This window comes from Ranitomeya variabilis, chromosome 3 (assembly GCF_051348905.1).
Source record: "Ranitomeya variabilis isolate aRanVar5 chromosome 3, aRanVar5.hap1, whole genome shotgun sequence".
NCBI classification, from domain to species: Eukaryota; Metazoa; Chordata; class Amphibia; order Anura; family Dendrobatidae; genus Ranitomeya; species Ranitomeya variabilis.
In genome coordinates this window covers 264,546,303-264,564,845 of record NC_135234.1, presented here as the reverse complement: position 1 = coordinate 264,564,845, position 18,543 = coordinate 264,546,303, and the positions used below count along the sequence as shown (strand labels likewise).

Sequence of the window (18,543 nt, the reverse complement as noted above, 5' to 3'; positions counted from 1 at the left end):
AGTATATTGCCCAGCGACGTAGTATATTGGCCAGCGACGTAGTATATTGCTCAGCGCTGTAGTATATTGACCAGTTACGTAGTATATTGCCCAGCGACGTAGTATATTGCCCAGTCACGTAGTATATTGCCCAGTTACGTAGTATATTGCCCAGCCACGTAGTATATTGCCCAGTCACGTAGTATATTGCCGAGCCACGTAGTATATTGCTCAGCGCTGTAGTATATTGCCCAGTTACGTAGTATATTGCCCAGCGACATAGTATATTGACCAGTCACGTAGTATATTGCCCAGTTACGTAGTATATTGCTCAGTGACGTAGTATACAGCACAGAGCCATGTAGTATATTGTCCAGGGACGTAGTATATTGCCCAGTTACGTAGTATATTGCCCAGTGACGTAGTATACAGCACAGAGCCACGTAGTATATTGCACAGCGAAGTAGTATAGAGCACAGAGCCATGTAGTATATTAGCCAGTCACGTAGTATATTGCCCTGCCACGTTTGTCACAGGTTAAAAAATAAAAAATAAACATATACTCACCTTTCTGAGGGCCCCTTGTAGTCCACGGCAGCTTCCGGTCCCAGGGTTGGTCTGAGCGCAGGTCCTGTGATGACGTCACGGTCACATGACCGTGACCTCACGTCAGGTCCTTGCCGCGCAGGCGCGCAGGACTTGTGATGATGTCGCGGTCACATGACCGTGACGTCATGACAGGTCCTGCTGCCATACCATCTTTGCCACCGCAAGCTGCAACGGAAGATGGCGTGCAGCGCGAGTGGCTCAGCGGACTACAGAGGGTGAGTATAGCAGTTTTTTTTTTTTTATTTATTATTTTTAACATTACATTTTGTACTATTGATGCCGCATAGGCAGCGTCAATAGTACAAAGTTGGGGACACACAGGGTTAATAGCGGTGGTAACGGAGTGCGTTACCCGAGGCATAACGCGGTCCGTTACCGCCGGCATTAACCCTGTGTGAGCGGTGTTTGCGGGCGCCGGGCAGTGAGTGCGGGGAGTAAGGAGCGGCCATTTTTTTCTGGACTGTGCGCGTCGCTGATTGGTCGCGACAGCCATGACAGGCAGCTGCCGAGACCAATCAGCGAACGAATAACCGTGACAGAAGGACAGAAAGACGGAAGTACCCTTAGGCAATTATATAGTAGATAGCCATCTTGCATCAGCTGATACTGTGAGTTGAGAACAGTAGTTTAGAGATTTTCTTCCCACCAGCCATATGGACCTACGTAAGCAAGCTAAGATGGAAAATATCACGTTTGGGGAACTTCATAAGCCAATCTTAAACCAAATTGTACTGAAGTGAAATGTGCAAAATGAATTAAGAGGAGCAGGATATGGAATATATTTGGCTTGTTTCACATGTTTCATGCCCATCAGGCTGTCAGGTTCGAGTCATGTGGTCAGGGTTGCCAACTAGTGATTTTGTTTTATTACAGTCATTAAAATCTATACAAGCTTCTCTTGCTTCAAAAAAAAAAAAAATCACGGACACATCAATTATTTTTTAAGACAGGCTGAAAATTGCCCTATTTTTATGGACTGTCCAGGAATTTCTGGATGGTTGGAAGACCGGCAGTCAATTCTAAGAATGTGTGAAACACGCCTTAGGCGGTATTTTAACACAGAAAATACAGAAATTGAAATCTTTGCTTGCTCCTTTTATATCTGCATTTCGGTTTACATCAATACTCTTAACCTTTTGCTTTTATCGTGAGTAAACACCATTTGTTCTTATTTTACACAGTTATCTTATCTTTCTGCTTCATTTACCTGTAATACAGTAATTTTTTACTTTGACATACTGTATCTTTAGTTTCTTTCTTTCCATGTATCTCTAGTTTACATGTTCAGTACAATTCCCTCTCACAAACACATCTATCATTTTACATCAAGTTTGTCTATGATAATCAGAAAAAAGATGAAGAACACAAGACGTCATGGGATAATTCTTACTAACTTATCTAGAGCTTTTAATCAGAGAACCTGAACGTGTTATACAATGAGGGCAATCAGACACGTTGCTCTTCATACATAGCTTTCGAGCACACTTCTCCTGTTGCTTACTCATCTAACACGTTCTTCTGTTATTCTTTTACTCTTTATCCGTTGTTTTTTTACTGTCTCTTTCATGTGCATTTCCCTATTCCCTGGATTCATTTGCCTGTGACAGGTCTCTGCTCTTTCTGGCTTGTAGTTTCTTGCCCTGATCCGTCTGTCATGGCAGATGCTCACAAACAGGCTCTGATGAAAGCTCAGCCCTGAGAGATCTTTTCAAGCTCCCCTTCCTACCTCACCACCCTTCCTCCTCTCATCAGCCTTCGAGAAATAAGTATTCTGACAAACCTGCTGCAAGATGCAAGATCAGAGGCTTATCAAGTGAAGATTTTATCCCTCCTCCCATTTTCCATCTAATGATCCATCTCTAGTTGTCAGCCTATCTGCTGTACATCTATCTTGAAATACATTTTATCTATCACAATTAATCATCGGTGCAGAACATACACTTCTGTTCGTCCTATTACTATCCATTCGTTTGTTGAAGACTATCTTAAATACCTCCCATAGTAGTAAAATTTGTGAATTCCATTTAAACATAGGCTTTGTGTGCTTACCTCGGGCTCAGGTTCAGAATAATATATATCTTCATAGTTGTTAAGATCAATAGACTCTCCATAGTTATCAAGACCGGGGTCATAATTATCCAATACAAAGTTTTCATAGGAGTTGATCTCAGTAGGTTGAAACTGTTCGGAGGTATGTTTTCCAGATTTAGGTGGAGGAGCAGCCAGACATAGAGCCACAATAGAAAGAACGATAGCCAACAACATGTACATTGCAGTAGCAGACTTGTGGTACAGGATGTAGAACTGAGGAAAAAAAACAGAATCAAGAAAATGTTTTCCAGGGTTTCATATAAAATCTCATGGAGTTAATATTTATATGAATAGTTAGATTTGACACTATGTGTGAAATGAATGTACAAAAAAGGTCAAACAAATTTCCAATTGGACAATTAATGTTTCTTGTTTCTGGCAGTCTAAATAAACCTAATATTTATACATTTCTGCACATTTTGACAGAAATCTCAAGGCTGCGCATTGCTCACTACAGTTGTGGAAAGATGGTTGCTCAGTGTTGCATAATAAGGAAAGTATTAAGGATAAAAAATACCTGAATACATTGTATTGTATGTTAAGTCTACTTACAGATAATCTATTAGTAAAGATTAGCTGATTAAAAAGCTTGTCCATCCTTGGGATACAAGTCGGCAATCACTCTGTCACTGCAGACTTGTAAATCCTTGCATCGTGCGCCTACTACATGCTGTTAGGATGCTTTGGTGCTGGCAAAGGGATGGGCAGGACTTGTCACCGTAAGTGTGTGATTTGCATACATACGGTTGTGTGCTGACTAGTTGGGTGTGGCCTTGCTCAATTCAAATGTACTGAGAGAAGCTGGATACAGTCTAGTCAGAATGAGGCCGAAAGTATTCAAGTCGCATAATTGCAGTCACATAGCACCCAGTCCCATAGCACAGAAATTCCCCCAGAATGCAGTGCACATGATGTGAGGATTCACAAGTCTTGTAGCCTAGAGCTGGACAACCACTTTAATACTTTTCTTTTTTACATTTTACACAGACCTAATATATTTTAAAACACCCTGCAGAATTATATGTACTTGCGAATTATGCTCTAGTGGAACATGGAGTCTTATGTTCCACCAAAAACACTTAAACACTCACATGTACCCAAACCTATATAGATAGAAATCAGTTAAAATTACAAGTGGAGATTATAAAATTCAAAGGAAATAGTAAGAACAAAAGAGATGATTTGAGGTGACTTTTGTAATTATCATTTCTTTTTGGCACTCCTGAAATTTGGAATTGACTTTAAATACAGGGTGGGCCATTTACAGTAGCTTGTGAAAGTATTCGGCCCCCTGGAACTTTTCAACCTTTTCCCACATATCATGCTTCAAACATAAAGAAACCAAATGTAAATTTTTTGGTGAAGAATCAACAACAAGTGGAACACAATTGTGAAGTTGAATGAAATTTATTGGTTATTTTTAATTTTTGTGGAAATTCAAAAATTGAAAAGTGGGGCGTGCAATATTATTCGGCCCCTTTACATTCAGTGCAGCAAACTCACTCCAGAAGTTCATTGTGGATCTCTGAATGATTCAATGTTGTCCTAAATGCCTAATGATGACAAATATAATCCACCTGTGTGTAATCAAATCTCCGTATAAATGCACCTGCTCTGTGATAGTCTCAGGGTGCTGTTTGAAGCACAGAGAGCATCATGAAGACCAAGGAACACCACAGGCAGGTCCGTGATAATGTTGTGGAGATGTTTAAAGTGAGATTTGTACACAAAATGATTTTCAAAACTTTAAACATCCCAAGGAGCACTGTGCAAGCGATCATATTGAAATGGAAGGAGTATCATACCACTGCAAATCTACCAAGACCCGGCCGTCCCTCTAAACATTTATCTCCAACAAGAAGAAAACTGATCAGAGATGCAGCCAAGAGGCCCATGATCACTCTGGATGAACTGCAGAGATCTACAGTTGAGGTGGGGCAGTCTGTCCATAGGACAACAATCAGTCGTACACTGCACAAATCTGGCCTTTATGGAAGAGTGGCAAGAAGAAAGCCATTTCTCAAAGATATCCATAAAAAGTGTTGTTTAAAGTTTGCAACAAGCCACCTGGGAGACATGTGGAAGAAGTTGCTCTGGTCAGATGAAACCAAAATCAAACTTTTTGGCAACAATGCCAAACAATATGATTGGCGTAAAGGCAACACAGCTCATCACCCTAAACACACCATCCCCACTGGCAAACATGGTGGTGGCAGCGTCATGTTTTGGGCCTGCTTTTCTTCAGCAGGGACAGGGAAGATGGTTAAAATTGATGGGAAGCTGGATGGAGGCAAATACAGGACCATTCTTGAAGAAAACCTGTTGGAGTCTGCAAATTCCTGAGACTGGGACGGAGATTTGTCTTCCAACAAGACAATGATCCCAAACATAAAGCAAAATCTACAATGGAATGGTTCACATCCAGGTTGTTGAATGGCCAAGTCAAAGTCCAGACCTCAATCCAATTGAGAATCTGTGGAAAGAGTTGAAAACTGCTAGTCAAACGATCTCCATCAAACTTCACTGAGCTCGAGCTGTTTGCCAAGGAAGAATGGGCAAGAATTTCAGTCTCTCAATGTACAAAACCGATAGAGACATACCCTAAGCGACTTGCAGCTGTAATCGCAGCAGAAGGTGGCACAACAAAGTATTAAGTTAAAGGGGCAGAATAATATTACACGCCCCACTTTTCAGTTTTTGAATTTCCACAAAAATTTAAATTAACTAATACATTTCAGTAGTGTATCAGAGCTACCACTCGTCAAACTCAATCTGACAGGTGCCCCGCCCCTATCAAGATGTATCAAAAGGGTGTAACCCCTCCCCTCCCTGTCAGCCAGCTGTCCCTCCTTGTCTGGCTGTCCGCTTTTGATAGACTTTGATATAGTTTGATACAGTGCTTATTATCCCAGTATTGTTTTTATATTAGATTTTCATATGTAGCTGCTATGCGATTATTCTGTGATCAGCGCACTGTGTTTTTATTACCAATGAGCACATATTGTATTTATTTGTTTTATATGAATTTTATAACAGATCAGACCCTTTGTTTGTGGCCTCCGTAATATGTATTGTATTAAGTTTGCTCTTATTTGCAAGTGCTGCGAGATTAACACAAACAGTTGTTTGTGGCTTCTGTAATCGTTGACCGCGACATATTTGACCGCAACACATTTAGAATGAAAGCACCAGTATGTATCAGACTGCAATGTTAGCTAATTCTCAACATTGCATGACAGTATAATTCTCAATATTATGAAAAAAATGACAGTTATAAGCAGCAAAAGCAAATACAGCGAACAGCACAGAGAGCAGTTTAAAATATTTATTGCCAAATACCACAACAACACGTGCCCCGCCCCTATCAAGATGTATCAAAAGGGTGTAACCCCTCCCCTCCCTGTCAGCCAGCTGTCCCTCCTTGTCTGGCTGTCCGCTTTTGATACACTTTGATATAGTTTGATACAGTGCTTATTATCCCAGTATTGTTTTTATATTAGATTTTCATATGTAGCTGCTATGCGATTATTCTGTAATCAGCGCACTGTGTTTTTATTACCAATGAGCACATATTGTATTTATTTGTTTTATATAAATTTTATAACACATCAGACCCTTTGTTTGTGGCCTCTGTAATATGTATTGTATTGAGTTTGCTCGTATTTGCAAGTGCTGCGAGATTAACACAAACAGTTGTTTGTGGCTTCTGTAATCGCTGACCGCGACATATTTGACCGCGACACATTTAGAATGACAGCACCATTTTATATGAATTTTATAACACATCAGACCTTTTGTTTGTGGCCTCTGTAATATGTATTGTATTACGTTTGCTCTTATTTGCAAGTGCTGTGAGATTACCACAAACAGTTGTTTGTGGCTTCTGTAATTGCTGACCGCGACATATTTGACTGCAACACATTTAGAATGAAAGCACCAGTATGTATCAGACTGCAATGTTAGCTAATTCTCAACATTGCATGACAGTATAATTCTCAATATTATGAAAAAAATGACAGTTATAAGCAGCAAAAGCAAATACAGCGAACAGCATAGAGAGCAGTTTAAAATATTTATTGCCAAATACCACAACAACACAAAGATAAAGAATACATTCTAGCTAGCTAAGTGAGTTGAACGAGGCTGATACTATAACTGCCAACAGTCCATAAAGATGCAAGCGTACCCGCAGCTCACTGAGCATTACCACTGGACTCACTTCTCTTTTGGGGCTTCTGAATGTACACTATTCTCACCCATGGCCAGTTTTCCTTTAAAAATATGAATATTGTTGAATATAATGTTTTACCTATGTTACAGTATTTTATTTTCCGGTGTTACTTTTGTTCACGTATTACCGGCATCTTCTTCAGTTGTGATTCGCACCTTTTCTATATAAATATGGGTAAATTAATTGTCCATTATAGAATCATTTTGAATCCATGTTTTGTTGACCTTAAACATTTTGTATAACAGATGTGGTTCTCCTGATTTTTTCCTGGTTAAGGGATCACTGATGCTTTAATCACTGTACGGGGATATTATGTATATCATGTGTTTTTTGACAGGTATAAAGCGGTTGTTTTATACATGACAGGTATATGAATATAAAAAGTAAAAATCATCACATGTACAATTAACATACATCATTACACTTCTTACAAAATAGATAATATACAGTATATAGTTCAGCGATAATTGTTACAGTATTTTATTTTCCCGGTGTTACTTTTGTTCATGTATTAACCGGCTTCTTCTTCAGTTGTGATTCTCACTTTTTCTATATAAATAGTGCAATAATTCTCACCCACGGACAGTTTTCCTTTAAAAATATGAATATTATTGAATATAATGTTTTACATATGTTACAGTATTTTATCAATATTATGAAAAATGACAGTTATAAGCAGCAAAAGCAAATACAGCGAACTGCACAGAGAGCAGTTTAAAATATTTACTGCCAAATTCCACAACAAAACAAAGATAAAGAATACATTCTAACTAGCTAAGTACGAGCGTACCCGCAGCTCACTGAGCATTACCACTGGACTCACTTCTCTTTTGGGACTTCTGAATGTACACTAGTCTCACCCATGGCCAGTTTTCCTTTAAAAATATGAATATTACTGAATATAATGTTTTACCTATGTTACAGTATTTTTTTTTCCGGTGTTACTTTTGTTCACTTATTACCGGCTTCTTCTTCAGTTGTGATTCGCACCTTTTCTATATAAATATGGGTAAATGAATTGTCCATTATAGAATAATTTTGAATCCATGTTTTGTTGACCTTAAACATTTTGTATAACAGATGTGACTCTCCTGATATTTCCTGGTTAAGGGATCACTAATGTTTTAATAAACTTTGAATAAATAACGGCTCATACATAAGAAACAGTGCAATAATTCTCACCCATGGACAGATTTCCTTTAAAAATATGAATATTATTGAATATAATGTTTTAGTTATGTTACAGTATTTTATTTGCCTGCTGCTACTTTTGTTCATGTATTATAGGCGTCTTCTTCAGTTGTGATTCTTACCTTTTCTATATAAATATGGGTAATTGAATTGTCCAGTGCCAGAATAATGTTTCAGCTTGTCCAGGGGCTGTGTTATGTGTGATAACGCCCCACCCTGTACAGATAATGCCCAGTGTTAGAGTGATACAGCAATGCGGCCCGCTAACCACAGACACACTTTGCAATGTTAGCTAATTCTCAACATTGCATGACAGTATAATTCTCAATATTATGAAAAATGACAGTCATTGTATGAGTTGGACAGGCATTTATCAATCTTTCATACGTATCACAGAAATCTGTGCGAGTTTGATATGGACGTGCAGATCTCGTGTTACAACGCCCGCAAGTGTGAAGCGGGGTGTTTTTATACATTTATAAAAAGCAAAGACACTATATTGTAAAGTTTAAACGTGTATTTTATTCAGTGTTCACTAGTCAGGTGGATCTAGATTTATTTAAACTCATAGGTGGGGTGTAAGTACACATGCATGATTTAGTTTAAAAGCATATAGTTCAGCGATAATGTCAGGAGTTGGACAGGCATTTATCAGTCTTTCTTACGTATCACAGAAAGATTTTAGTTTGATCTGTGCGATTTTGACAATGTACAACCTCTAAAGAAACGCTCAGTATTGCAGCGCCGTGTAAGTAAAAATCGGAATGTTGATGGACATTCACCTTACACAGGGAGCCCTGTGTGGGATGATGAACACATAAAAATCTTTATTGCCATGTCTGCGCAGTACGTCCATATCAAACTCGCACAGATCAAACTAAAATCTTTCTGTGATACGTATGAAAGACTGATAAATGCCTGTCCAACTCCTGACATTATCGCTGAACTATATGCTTTTAAACTAAATCATGCATGTGTACATACACCCCACCTATGAGTTTAAATAAATCTAGATCCACTTGACTAGTGAACACTGTGAATAAAATACACGTTTAAACTTTACAATATAGTGTCTTTGCTTTTTATAAACGTATAAAAACACCCCGCTTCACACTTGCGGGCATTGTAACACGAGATCTGCACGTCCATATCAAACTCGCACATATTTCTGTGATACGTATGAAAGACTGATAAATGCCTGTCCAACTCATACAATGACTGTCATTTTTCATAATATTGAGAATTATACTGTCATGCAATGTTGAGAATTAGCTAACATTGCAAAGTGTGTCTGTGGATAGCAGGCCGCATTGCTGTATCACTCTAACACTGGGCATTATCTGTACAGGATGGGGCGTTATCACACAACACAGCCCCTAGACACGCTGAAAAATTATGCTGGCACTGGACAATTCATTTACCCATATTTATATAGAAAAGGTAAGAATCACAACTGAAGAAGACGCCTATAATACATGAACAAAAGTAGCAGCAGGCAAATAAAATACTGTAACATAACTAAAACATTATATTCAATAATATTAATATTTTTAAAGGAAAACTCCCCGTGGGTGAGAATTATTGCACTATTTATATAGAAAAGGTGAGAATCACAACTGAAGAAGACGCCGATAATACATGAACAAAAGTAACAGCAGGAAAATAAAATACTGTAACATATGTAAAACATTATATTCAATAATATTCATATTTTTAAAGGAAATCTGTCCATGGGTGAGAATTATTGCACTGTTTCTTATGTATGAGCCGTTATTTATTCAAAGTTTATTAAAACATCAGTGATCCCTTAACCAGGAAAAATCAGGAGAGTCACATCTGTTATACAAAATGTTTAAGGTCAACAAAACATGGATTCAAAATGATTCTATAATGGACAATTCATTTACCCTTATTTGTATAGAAAAGGTAAGAATCACAACTGAAGAAGAAGCCGGTATTACATGAACAAAAGTAACACCGGGAAAATAAAATACTGTAACAATTATCGCTGAACTATATACTGTATATTATCTATTTTGTAAGAAGTGTAATGATGTATGTTAATTGTACATGTGATGATTTTTACTTTTTATATTCATATTCCTGTCATGTATAAAACAACCGCTTTATACCTGTCAAAAAACACATGATATACATAATATCCCCGTACAGTGATTAAAGCATCAGTGATCCCTTAACCAGGAAAAAATCAGGAGAACCACATCTGTTATACAAAATGTTTAAGGTCAACAAAACATGGATTCAAAATGATTCTATAATGGACAATTCATTTACCCATATTTATATAGAAAAGGTGTGAATCACAACTGAAGAAGAAGCCGGTAATACGTGAACAAAAGTAACACCGAAAAATAAAATACTGTAACATAGGTAAAACATTATATTCAATAATATTCATATTTTTAAAGGAAAACTGGCCATGGGTGAGAATAGTGTACATTCAGAAGCCCCAAAAGAGAAGTGAGTCCAGTGGTAATGCTCAGTGAGCTGCGGGTACGCTCGCATCTTTATGGACTGTCGGCAGTTATAGTATCAGCCTCGTTCAACTCACTTAGCTAGCTAGAATGTATTCTTTATCTTTGTGTTGTTGTGGTATTTGGCAATAAATATTTTAAACTGCTCTCTGTGCTGTTCGCTGTATTTGCTTTTGCTGCTTATAACTGTCATTTTTTTCATAATATTGAGAATTATCCTGTCATGCAATGTTGAGAATTAGCTAACATTGCAGTGTGATACATACTGGTGCTTTCATTCTAAATGTGTTGCGGTCAGCGATTACAGAAGCCACAAACAACTGTTTGTGGTAATCTCGCAGCACTTGCAAATAAGAGCAAACTTAATACAATACATATTACAGAGGCCACAAACAAAGGGTCTGATGTGTTATAAAATTCATATAAAACGGTGCTTTCATTCTAAATGTGTCACGGTCAAATATGTTGCGGTCAGCGATTACAGAAGCCACAAACAACTGTTTGTGTTAATCTCGCAGCACTTGCAAATAAGAGCATACTTAATACAATACATATTACAGAGGCCACAAACAAAGGGTCTGATGTGTTATAAAATTCATATAAAACAAATAAATGCAATATGTGCTCTTTGGTAATAAAAACACAGTGCGCTGTTTACAGAATAATCGCATAGCAGCTACATATGAAAATCTAATATAAAAACAATACTGGGATAACAAGCACTGTATCAAACTATCAAAGTGTATCAAAAGCGGACAGCCAGACAAGGAGGGACAGCTGGCTGACAGGGAGGGGAGGGGTTACACCCTTTTGATACATCTTGATAGGGGCGGGGCACCTGTCAGATTGAGTTTGATGAGTGGTAGCTCGGATACACTACTCATTTCGTTCAACTTCACAATTGTGTTCCACTTGTTGATTCTTCACCAAAAATATACATTTGCTATCTTTATGTTTGAAGTATGATATGTGGTAAAAGGTTGAAAAGTTCCAGGGAGCCGAATACTTTCGCAAGGCACTGTAAATGGGCCAACCTGAATATCTATTTTTATTTGTAGGATGTTCATGTCAGCTGGAAGACAAGATTAGTAAATGGGCACTGGGAGTTATCGATGACAGATCATTCCTCTGTATGTTTGGCACATACTTAAAATACTCTGCAATGCAGGGTGTTGTGAATTCCGTCCTTGGGCTCCCTCCTGTGGTTGTGAATGGTACTTTTGTGAGTTCTGCCCTTGGGCTCCCTCTGGTTGTTTCGAGTGGAACTTCTGCTCCTTGAGTTTAGCTGTAGCAGCTGCTTTCACTGATTGTCTCTCCTGGCTTTGCTATTTAACCTGGCTCTGGTCTTCAGTTCATGCCAGCTGTCAATGTTTCTGGTTTGGAATTCAGATCTCTCCTTGGATTTCTCTGATGGCTTGTCCATTTCAGCAAAAGATAAGCTTTTGCTAGTTCTTTGTTGTCCATTTGCTTTGGACTTTATTGCTCAGCTCATGTTATGTTTCCTTTTGTCCAGCTTGTCATTATGATATATTCAGGCTAGGTGGAAGCTCTGGGGAAGCAGATTTGCCCTCCACACCGTGAGTCGGTGTGGAGATCATTTTTGTAAACTCTGCGTGGATTTTTAGTTTTTAATACTGACCGCACAGTATCCTTTCCTATTCTGTCTATTTAGATTAGTATTGGCCTCCTTTGCTAAAATCTGTTTTCATTTCTGTGTATGTTATTTCCCTCTCCACTCACAGTCAATATTTGTGGGGGGCTATCTTTCCTTTTGGGAATTTCTCTGAGGCAAGATAGCTTTCTATTTCCATCTTTAGGGGTAGTTAGTTCTCAGGCTGTGACGAGGTGTCTAGGGAGAGACAGGAACACTCCACGGCTATTTCTAGTGTTGGTGTTAGGATTAGGAACTGCGGTCAGTAAAGATACCACCTCCTCAGAGCTTGTCCTATGTTGCTCTTTAACCACCAGGTCATATCAGTGTTGCTCCTTAACCACCAGGTCATAACAGTACAGCTGGCCCGCAATGTGTTGAATGCATCTCAAAAGAGGGAAAAAAAAGTTTTGAGCCATTTTTTTTTCTTTTCCTTTGCAGCCTGTTTTGTCTTTTTTTTCCCCTTAATCTCTGGGTGGTTCAGGATTCCGGTGCTGACATGGAGGTTCAGGGTCTGTCCTCGCGTGTGGATCAACTCGCTGCAAGGGTACAGAGTATCCAAGATTATGTTGTTCACACTCCGGTTTTAGAGCCTAGAATTCCTATTCCTGATTTGTTTTCTGGGGATAGATTAAAATTTTTGAACTTTAAAAATAACTGCAGATTGTTTTTTGCTCTGAGACCCCGTTCTTCTGGTGACCCCATTCAGAAGGTGAAGATTGTCATTTCTCTGCTGCGTGGAGACCCGCAGGACTGGGCATTCTCCCTTGAGCCAGGAAATCCCGTGACACATTTAGAATGAAAGCACCGTTTTATATGAATTTTATAACACATCAGACCCTTTGTTTGTGGCCTCTGTAATATGTATTGTATTAAGTTTGCTCTTATTTGCAAGTGCTGCGAGATCAAAGAGATCTACAGATCAAACTAAAATCTTTCTGTGATACGTATGAAAGACTGATAAATGCCTGTCCAACTCCTGACATTATCGCTGAACTATATGCTTTTAAACTAAATCATGCATGTGTACATACACCCCACCTATGAGTTTAAATAAATCTAGATCCACCTGACTAGTGAACACTGTGAATAAAATACACGTTTAAACTTTATAATATAGTGTCTTTGCTTTTTATAAACGTATAAAAACACCCCGCTTCACACTTGCGGGCGTTGTAACACGAGATCTGCACGTCCATATCAAACTCGCACAGATTTCTGTGATACATATGAAAGACTGATAAATGCCTGTCCAACTCATACAATGACTGTCATTTTTCATAATATTGAGAATTATACTGTCATGCAATATTGAGAATTAGCTAACATTGCAAAGTGTGTCTGTGGTTAGCAGGCCGCATTGCTGTATCACTCTAACACTGGGCATTATCTGTACAGGGTGGGGCGTTATCACACATAACACAGCCCCTAGACACGCTGAAAAATTATGCTGGCACTGGACAATTCATTTACCCATATTTATATAGAAAAGGTAAGAATCACAACTGAAGAAGACGCCTATAATACATGAACAAAAGTAGCAGCAGGCAAATAAAATACTGTAACATAACTAAAACATTATATTCAATAATATTAATATTTTTAAAGGAAAACTCCCCGTGGGTGAGAATTATTGCACTATTTATATAGAAAAGGTGAGAATCACAACTGAAGAAGACGCCGATAATACATGAACAAAAGTAACAGCAGGAAAATAAAATACTGTAACATATGTAAAACATTATATTCAATAATATTCATATTTTTAAAGGAAATCTGTCCATGGGTGAGAATTATTGCACTGTTTCTTATGTATGAGCCGTTATTTATTCAAAGTTTATTAAAACATCAGTGATCCCTTAACCAGGAAAAATCAGGAGAGTCACATCTGTTATACAAAATGTTTAAGGTCAACAAAACATGGATTCAAAATGATTCTATAATGGACAATTCATTTACCCATATTTATATAGAAAAGGTGCGAATCACAACTGAAGAAGAAGCCGGTAATACGTGAACAAAAGTAACACCGGAAAATAAAATACTGTAACATAGGTAAAACATTATATTCAGTAATATTCATATTTTTAAAGGAAAACTGGCCATGGGTGAGAATAGTGTACATTCAGAAGCTCCAAAAGAGAAGTGAGTCCAGTGGTAATGCTCAGTGAGCTGCGGGTACGCTCGCATCTTTATGGACTGTCGGCAGTTATAGTATCAGCCTCATTCAACTCACTTAGCTAGCTAGAATGTATTCTTTATCTTTGTGTTGTTGTGGTATTTGGCAGTAAATATTTTAAACTGCTCTTTGTGCAGTTCACTGTATTTGCTTTTGCTGCTTATAACTGTCATTTTTTCATAATATTGAGAATTATACTGTCATGCAATGTTGAGAATTAGCTAACATTGCAAAATGTGTCTGTGGTTAGCTGGCCGCATTGCTGTATCACTCTAACACTGGGCATTATCTGTACAGGGTGGGGCGTTATCACACATAACACAACCCCCAGACACGCTGAAAAATTATGCTGGCACTGGACAATTCATTTACCCTTATTTATATAGAAAAGGTAAGAATCACAACTGAAGAAGATGCCGATAATACACGAACAAAAGTAGCAGCAGGAAAATAAAATACTGTAACATATGTAAAACATTATATTCAATAATATTCATATTTTTAAAAGGAAAACTGTCCGTGGGTGAGAATTATTGCACTATTTATATAGAAAAGGTGAGAATCACAACTGAAGAAGAAGCCGGTAATACATGAACAAAAGTAACTCTGGGAAAATAAAATACTGTAACAATTATCGCTGAACTATATACTGTATATTATCCATTTTGTAAGAAGTGTAATGATGTATGTTAATTGTACATGTGATGATTTTTACTTTTTATATTCATATACCTGTCATGTATAAAACAACCGCTTTATACCTGTCAAAAAACACATGATATACATAATATCCCCGTACAGTGATTAAAGCATCAGTGATCCCTTAACCAGGAAAAAATCAGGAGAACCACATCTGTTATACAAAATGTTTAAAGTCAACAAAACATGGATTCAAAATGATTCTATAATGGACAATTCATTTTCCCATTTTTATATAGAAAAGGTGCGAATCACAACTGAAGAAGAAGCCGGTAATACGTGAAAAAAAGTAACACCGGAAAATAAAATACTGTAACATAGATAAAACATTATATTCAATAATATTCATATTTTTAAAGGAAAACTGGCCATGGGTGAGAATAGTGTACATTCAGAAGCCCCAAAAGAGAAGTGAGTCCAGTGGTAATGCTCAGTGAGCTGCGGGTACGCTCGCATCTTTATGGACTGTCGGCAGTTATAGTATCAGCCTCGTTCAACTCACTTAGCTAGCTAGAATGTATTCTTTATCTTTGTGTTGTTGTGGTATTTGGCAATAAATATTTTAAACTGCTCTCTGTGCTGTTCGCTGTATTTGCTTTTGCTTCTTATAACTGTCATTTTTTTTCATAATATTGAGAATTATCCTGTCATGCAATGTTGAGAATTAGCTAACATTGCAGTGTGATACATACTGGTGCTTTCATTCTAAATGTGTTGCGGTCAAATATGTCGCGGTCAGCGATTACAGAAGCCACAAACAACTGTTTGTGGTATTCTCGCAGCACTTGCAAATAAGAGCAAATTTAATACAATACATATTACAGAGGCCACAAACAAAGGGTCTGATGTGTTATAAAATTCATATAAAACGGTGCTTTCATTCTAAATGTGTCGCCGTCAAATATGTTGCAGTCAGCGATTACAGAAGCCACAAACAACTGTTTGTGTTAATCTCGCAGCACTTGCAAATAAGAGCATACTTAATACAATACATATTACAGAGGCCACAAACAAAGGGTCTGATGTGTTATAAAATTCATATAAAACAAATAAATACAATATGTGCTCTTTGGTAATAAAAACACAGTGCGCTGATTACAGAATAATCGCATAGCAGCTACATATGAAAATCTAATATAAAAACAATACTGGGATAACAAGCACTGTATCAAACTATCAAAGTGTATCAAAAGCGGACAGCCAGACAAGGAGGGACAGCTGGCTGACAGGGAGGGGAGGGGTTACACCCTTTTGATACATCTTGATAGGGGCGGGGCACCTGTCAGATTGAGTTTGACGAGTGGTAGCTCGGATACACTACTCATTTCGTTCAACTTCACAATTGTGTTCCACTTGTTGATTCTTCACCAAAAATATACATTTGCTATCTTTATGTTTGAAGTATGATATGTGGTAAAAGGTTGAAAAGTTCCAGGGAGCCGAATACTTTCGCAAGGCACTGTAAATGGGCCAACCTGAATATCTATTTTTATTTGTAGGATGTTCATGTCAGCTGGAAGACAAGATTAGTAAATGGGCACTGGGAGTTATCGATGACAGATCATTCCTCTGTATGTTTGGCACATACTTAAAATACTCTGCAATGCAGGGTGTTGTGAATTCCGTCCTTGGGCTCCCTCCTGTGGTTGTGAATGGTACTTTTGTGAGTTCTGCCCTTGGGCTACCTCTGGTTGTTTCGAGTGGAACCTCTGCTCCTTGAGTTTAGCTGTAGCAGCTGCTTTCACTGATCGTCTCTCCTGGCTTTGCTATTTAACCTGGCTCTGGTCTTCAGTTCATGCCAGCTGTCAATGTTTCTGGTTTGGGATTCAGATCTCTCCTTGGATTTCTCTGATGGCTTGTCCATTTCAGCAAAAGATAAGCTTTTGCTAGTTCTTTGTTGTCCATTTGCTTTGGACTTTATTGCTCAGCTCATGTTATGTTTCCTTTTGTCCAGCTTGTCATTATGATATATTCAGACTAGGTGGAAGCTCTGGGGAAGCAGATTTGCCCTCCACACCGTGAGTCGGTGTGGAGATCATTTTTGTAAACTCTGCGTGGATTTTTAGTTTTTAATACTGACCGCACAGTATCCTTTCCTATTCTGTCTATTTAGATTAGTATTGGCCTCCTTTGCTAAAATCTGTTTTCATTTCTGTGTATGTTATTTCCCTCTCCACTCACAGTCAATATTTGTGGGGGGCTATCTTTCCTTTTGGGAATTTCTCTGAGGCAAGATAGCTTTCTGTTTCCATCTTTAGGGGTAGTTAGTTCTCAGGCTGTGACGAGGTGTCTAGGGAGAGACAGGAACACTCCACGGCTATTTCTAGTGTTGGTGTTAGGATTAGGAACTGCGGTCAGTAAAAATACCACCTCCTCAGAGCTTGTCCTATGTTGCTCTTTAACCACCAGGTCATATCAGTGTTGCTCTTTAACCACCAGGTCATAACAGTACAGCTGGCCCGCAATGTGTTGAATGCATCTCAAAAGAGGGAAAAAAAAGTTCTGAGCCATTTTTTTTTCTTTTCCTTTGCAGCCTGTTTTGTCTTTTTTTTCCCCTTAATCTCTGGGTGGTTCAGGATTCCGGTGCTGACATGGAGGTTCAGGGTCTGTCCTCGCGTGTGGATCAACTCGCTGCAAGGGTACAGAGTATCCAAGATTATGTTGTTCACACTCCAGTTTTAGAGCCTAGAATTCCTATTCCTGATTTGTTTTCTGGGGACAGATTTAAATTTTTGAACTTTAAAAATAACTGCTTGTTTTTTGCTCTGAGACCTCATTCCTCTGGTGACCCCATTCAGAAGGTGAAGATTGTCATTTCTCTGCTGCGTGGAGACCCGCAGGACTGGGCATTCTCCCTTGAGCCAGGAAATCCTGCATTGCTCAATATAGACGCATTTTTTCAAGCGCTCGGATTGCTGTATGACAAACCTAATTCTGTGGATCAGGCAGAAAAAACCTTGCTGGCTCTGTGTCAGGGTCAGGAAGCGGCAGAAGTATACTGCCAGAAATTTAGAAAGTGGTCTGTGCTCACAAAATGGAATGAGTATGCCCTGGCAGCAATTTTCAGAAAGGGTCTTTCTGAAGCCCTTAAAGATGTTATGGTGGGGTTCCCCACGCCTGCTGGTTTGAACGAATCAATGTCTTTGGCCATTCAGATTGATCGGCGCCTGCGCGAGCGCAAGGTGGTGCACCATATGGCGGTGTCCTCTGGGCAGAGTCCTGAGTCTATGCAATGTGATAGGATTTTGACTAGAGCGGAACGGCAGGAATTCAGACGTCAGAATGGGCTGTGTTTTTACTGTGGTGACTCTACTCATGCTATTTCTGATTGTCCTAAGTGTACTAAGAGGGTCGCTAGGTCTGTTACCATTAGTACTGTACAGCCTAAATTTCTCTTGTCTGTGACCTTGATTTGCTC

The 18,543-nt window shown here is 38.5% G+C and overlaps 1 protein-coding gene across 1 annotated transcript in view; it reads right to left on the bottom strand.

The window, feature by feature from the left end:
- OPTC (opticin) overlaps positions 1 to 18,543 on the bottom strand; it is an 809,828-nt gene that overhangs the window by 573,050 nt on the left and 218,235 nt on the right. The window contains exon 2 of the mRNA XM_077295433.1: positions 2,638 to 2,892. Within this exon, the coding sequence (XP_077151548.1) occupies positions 2,638 to 2,859 (222 nt within the window). The 5' untranslated portion in view covers positions 2,860 to 2,892. The remainder of the gene's footprint in view (positions 1 to 2,637; positions 2,893 to 18,543) is intronic.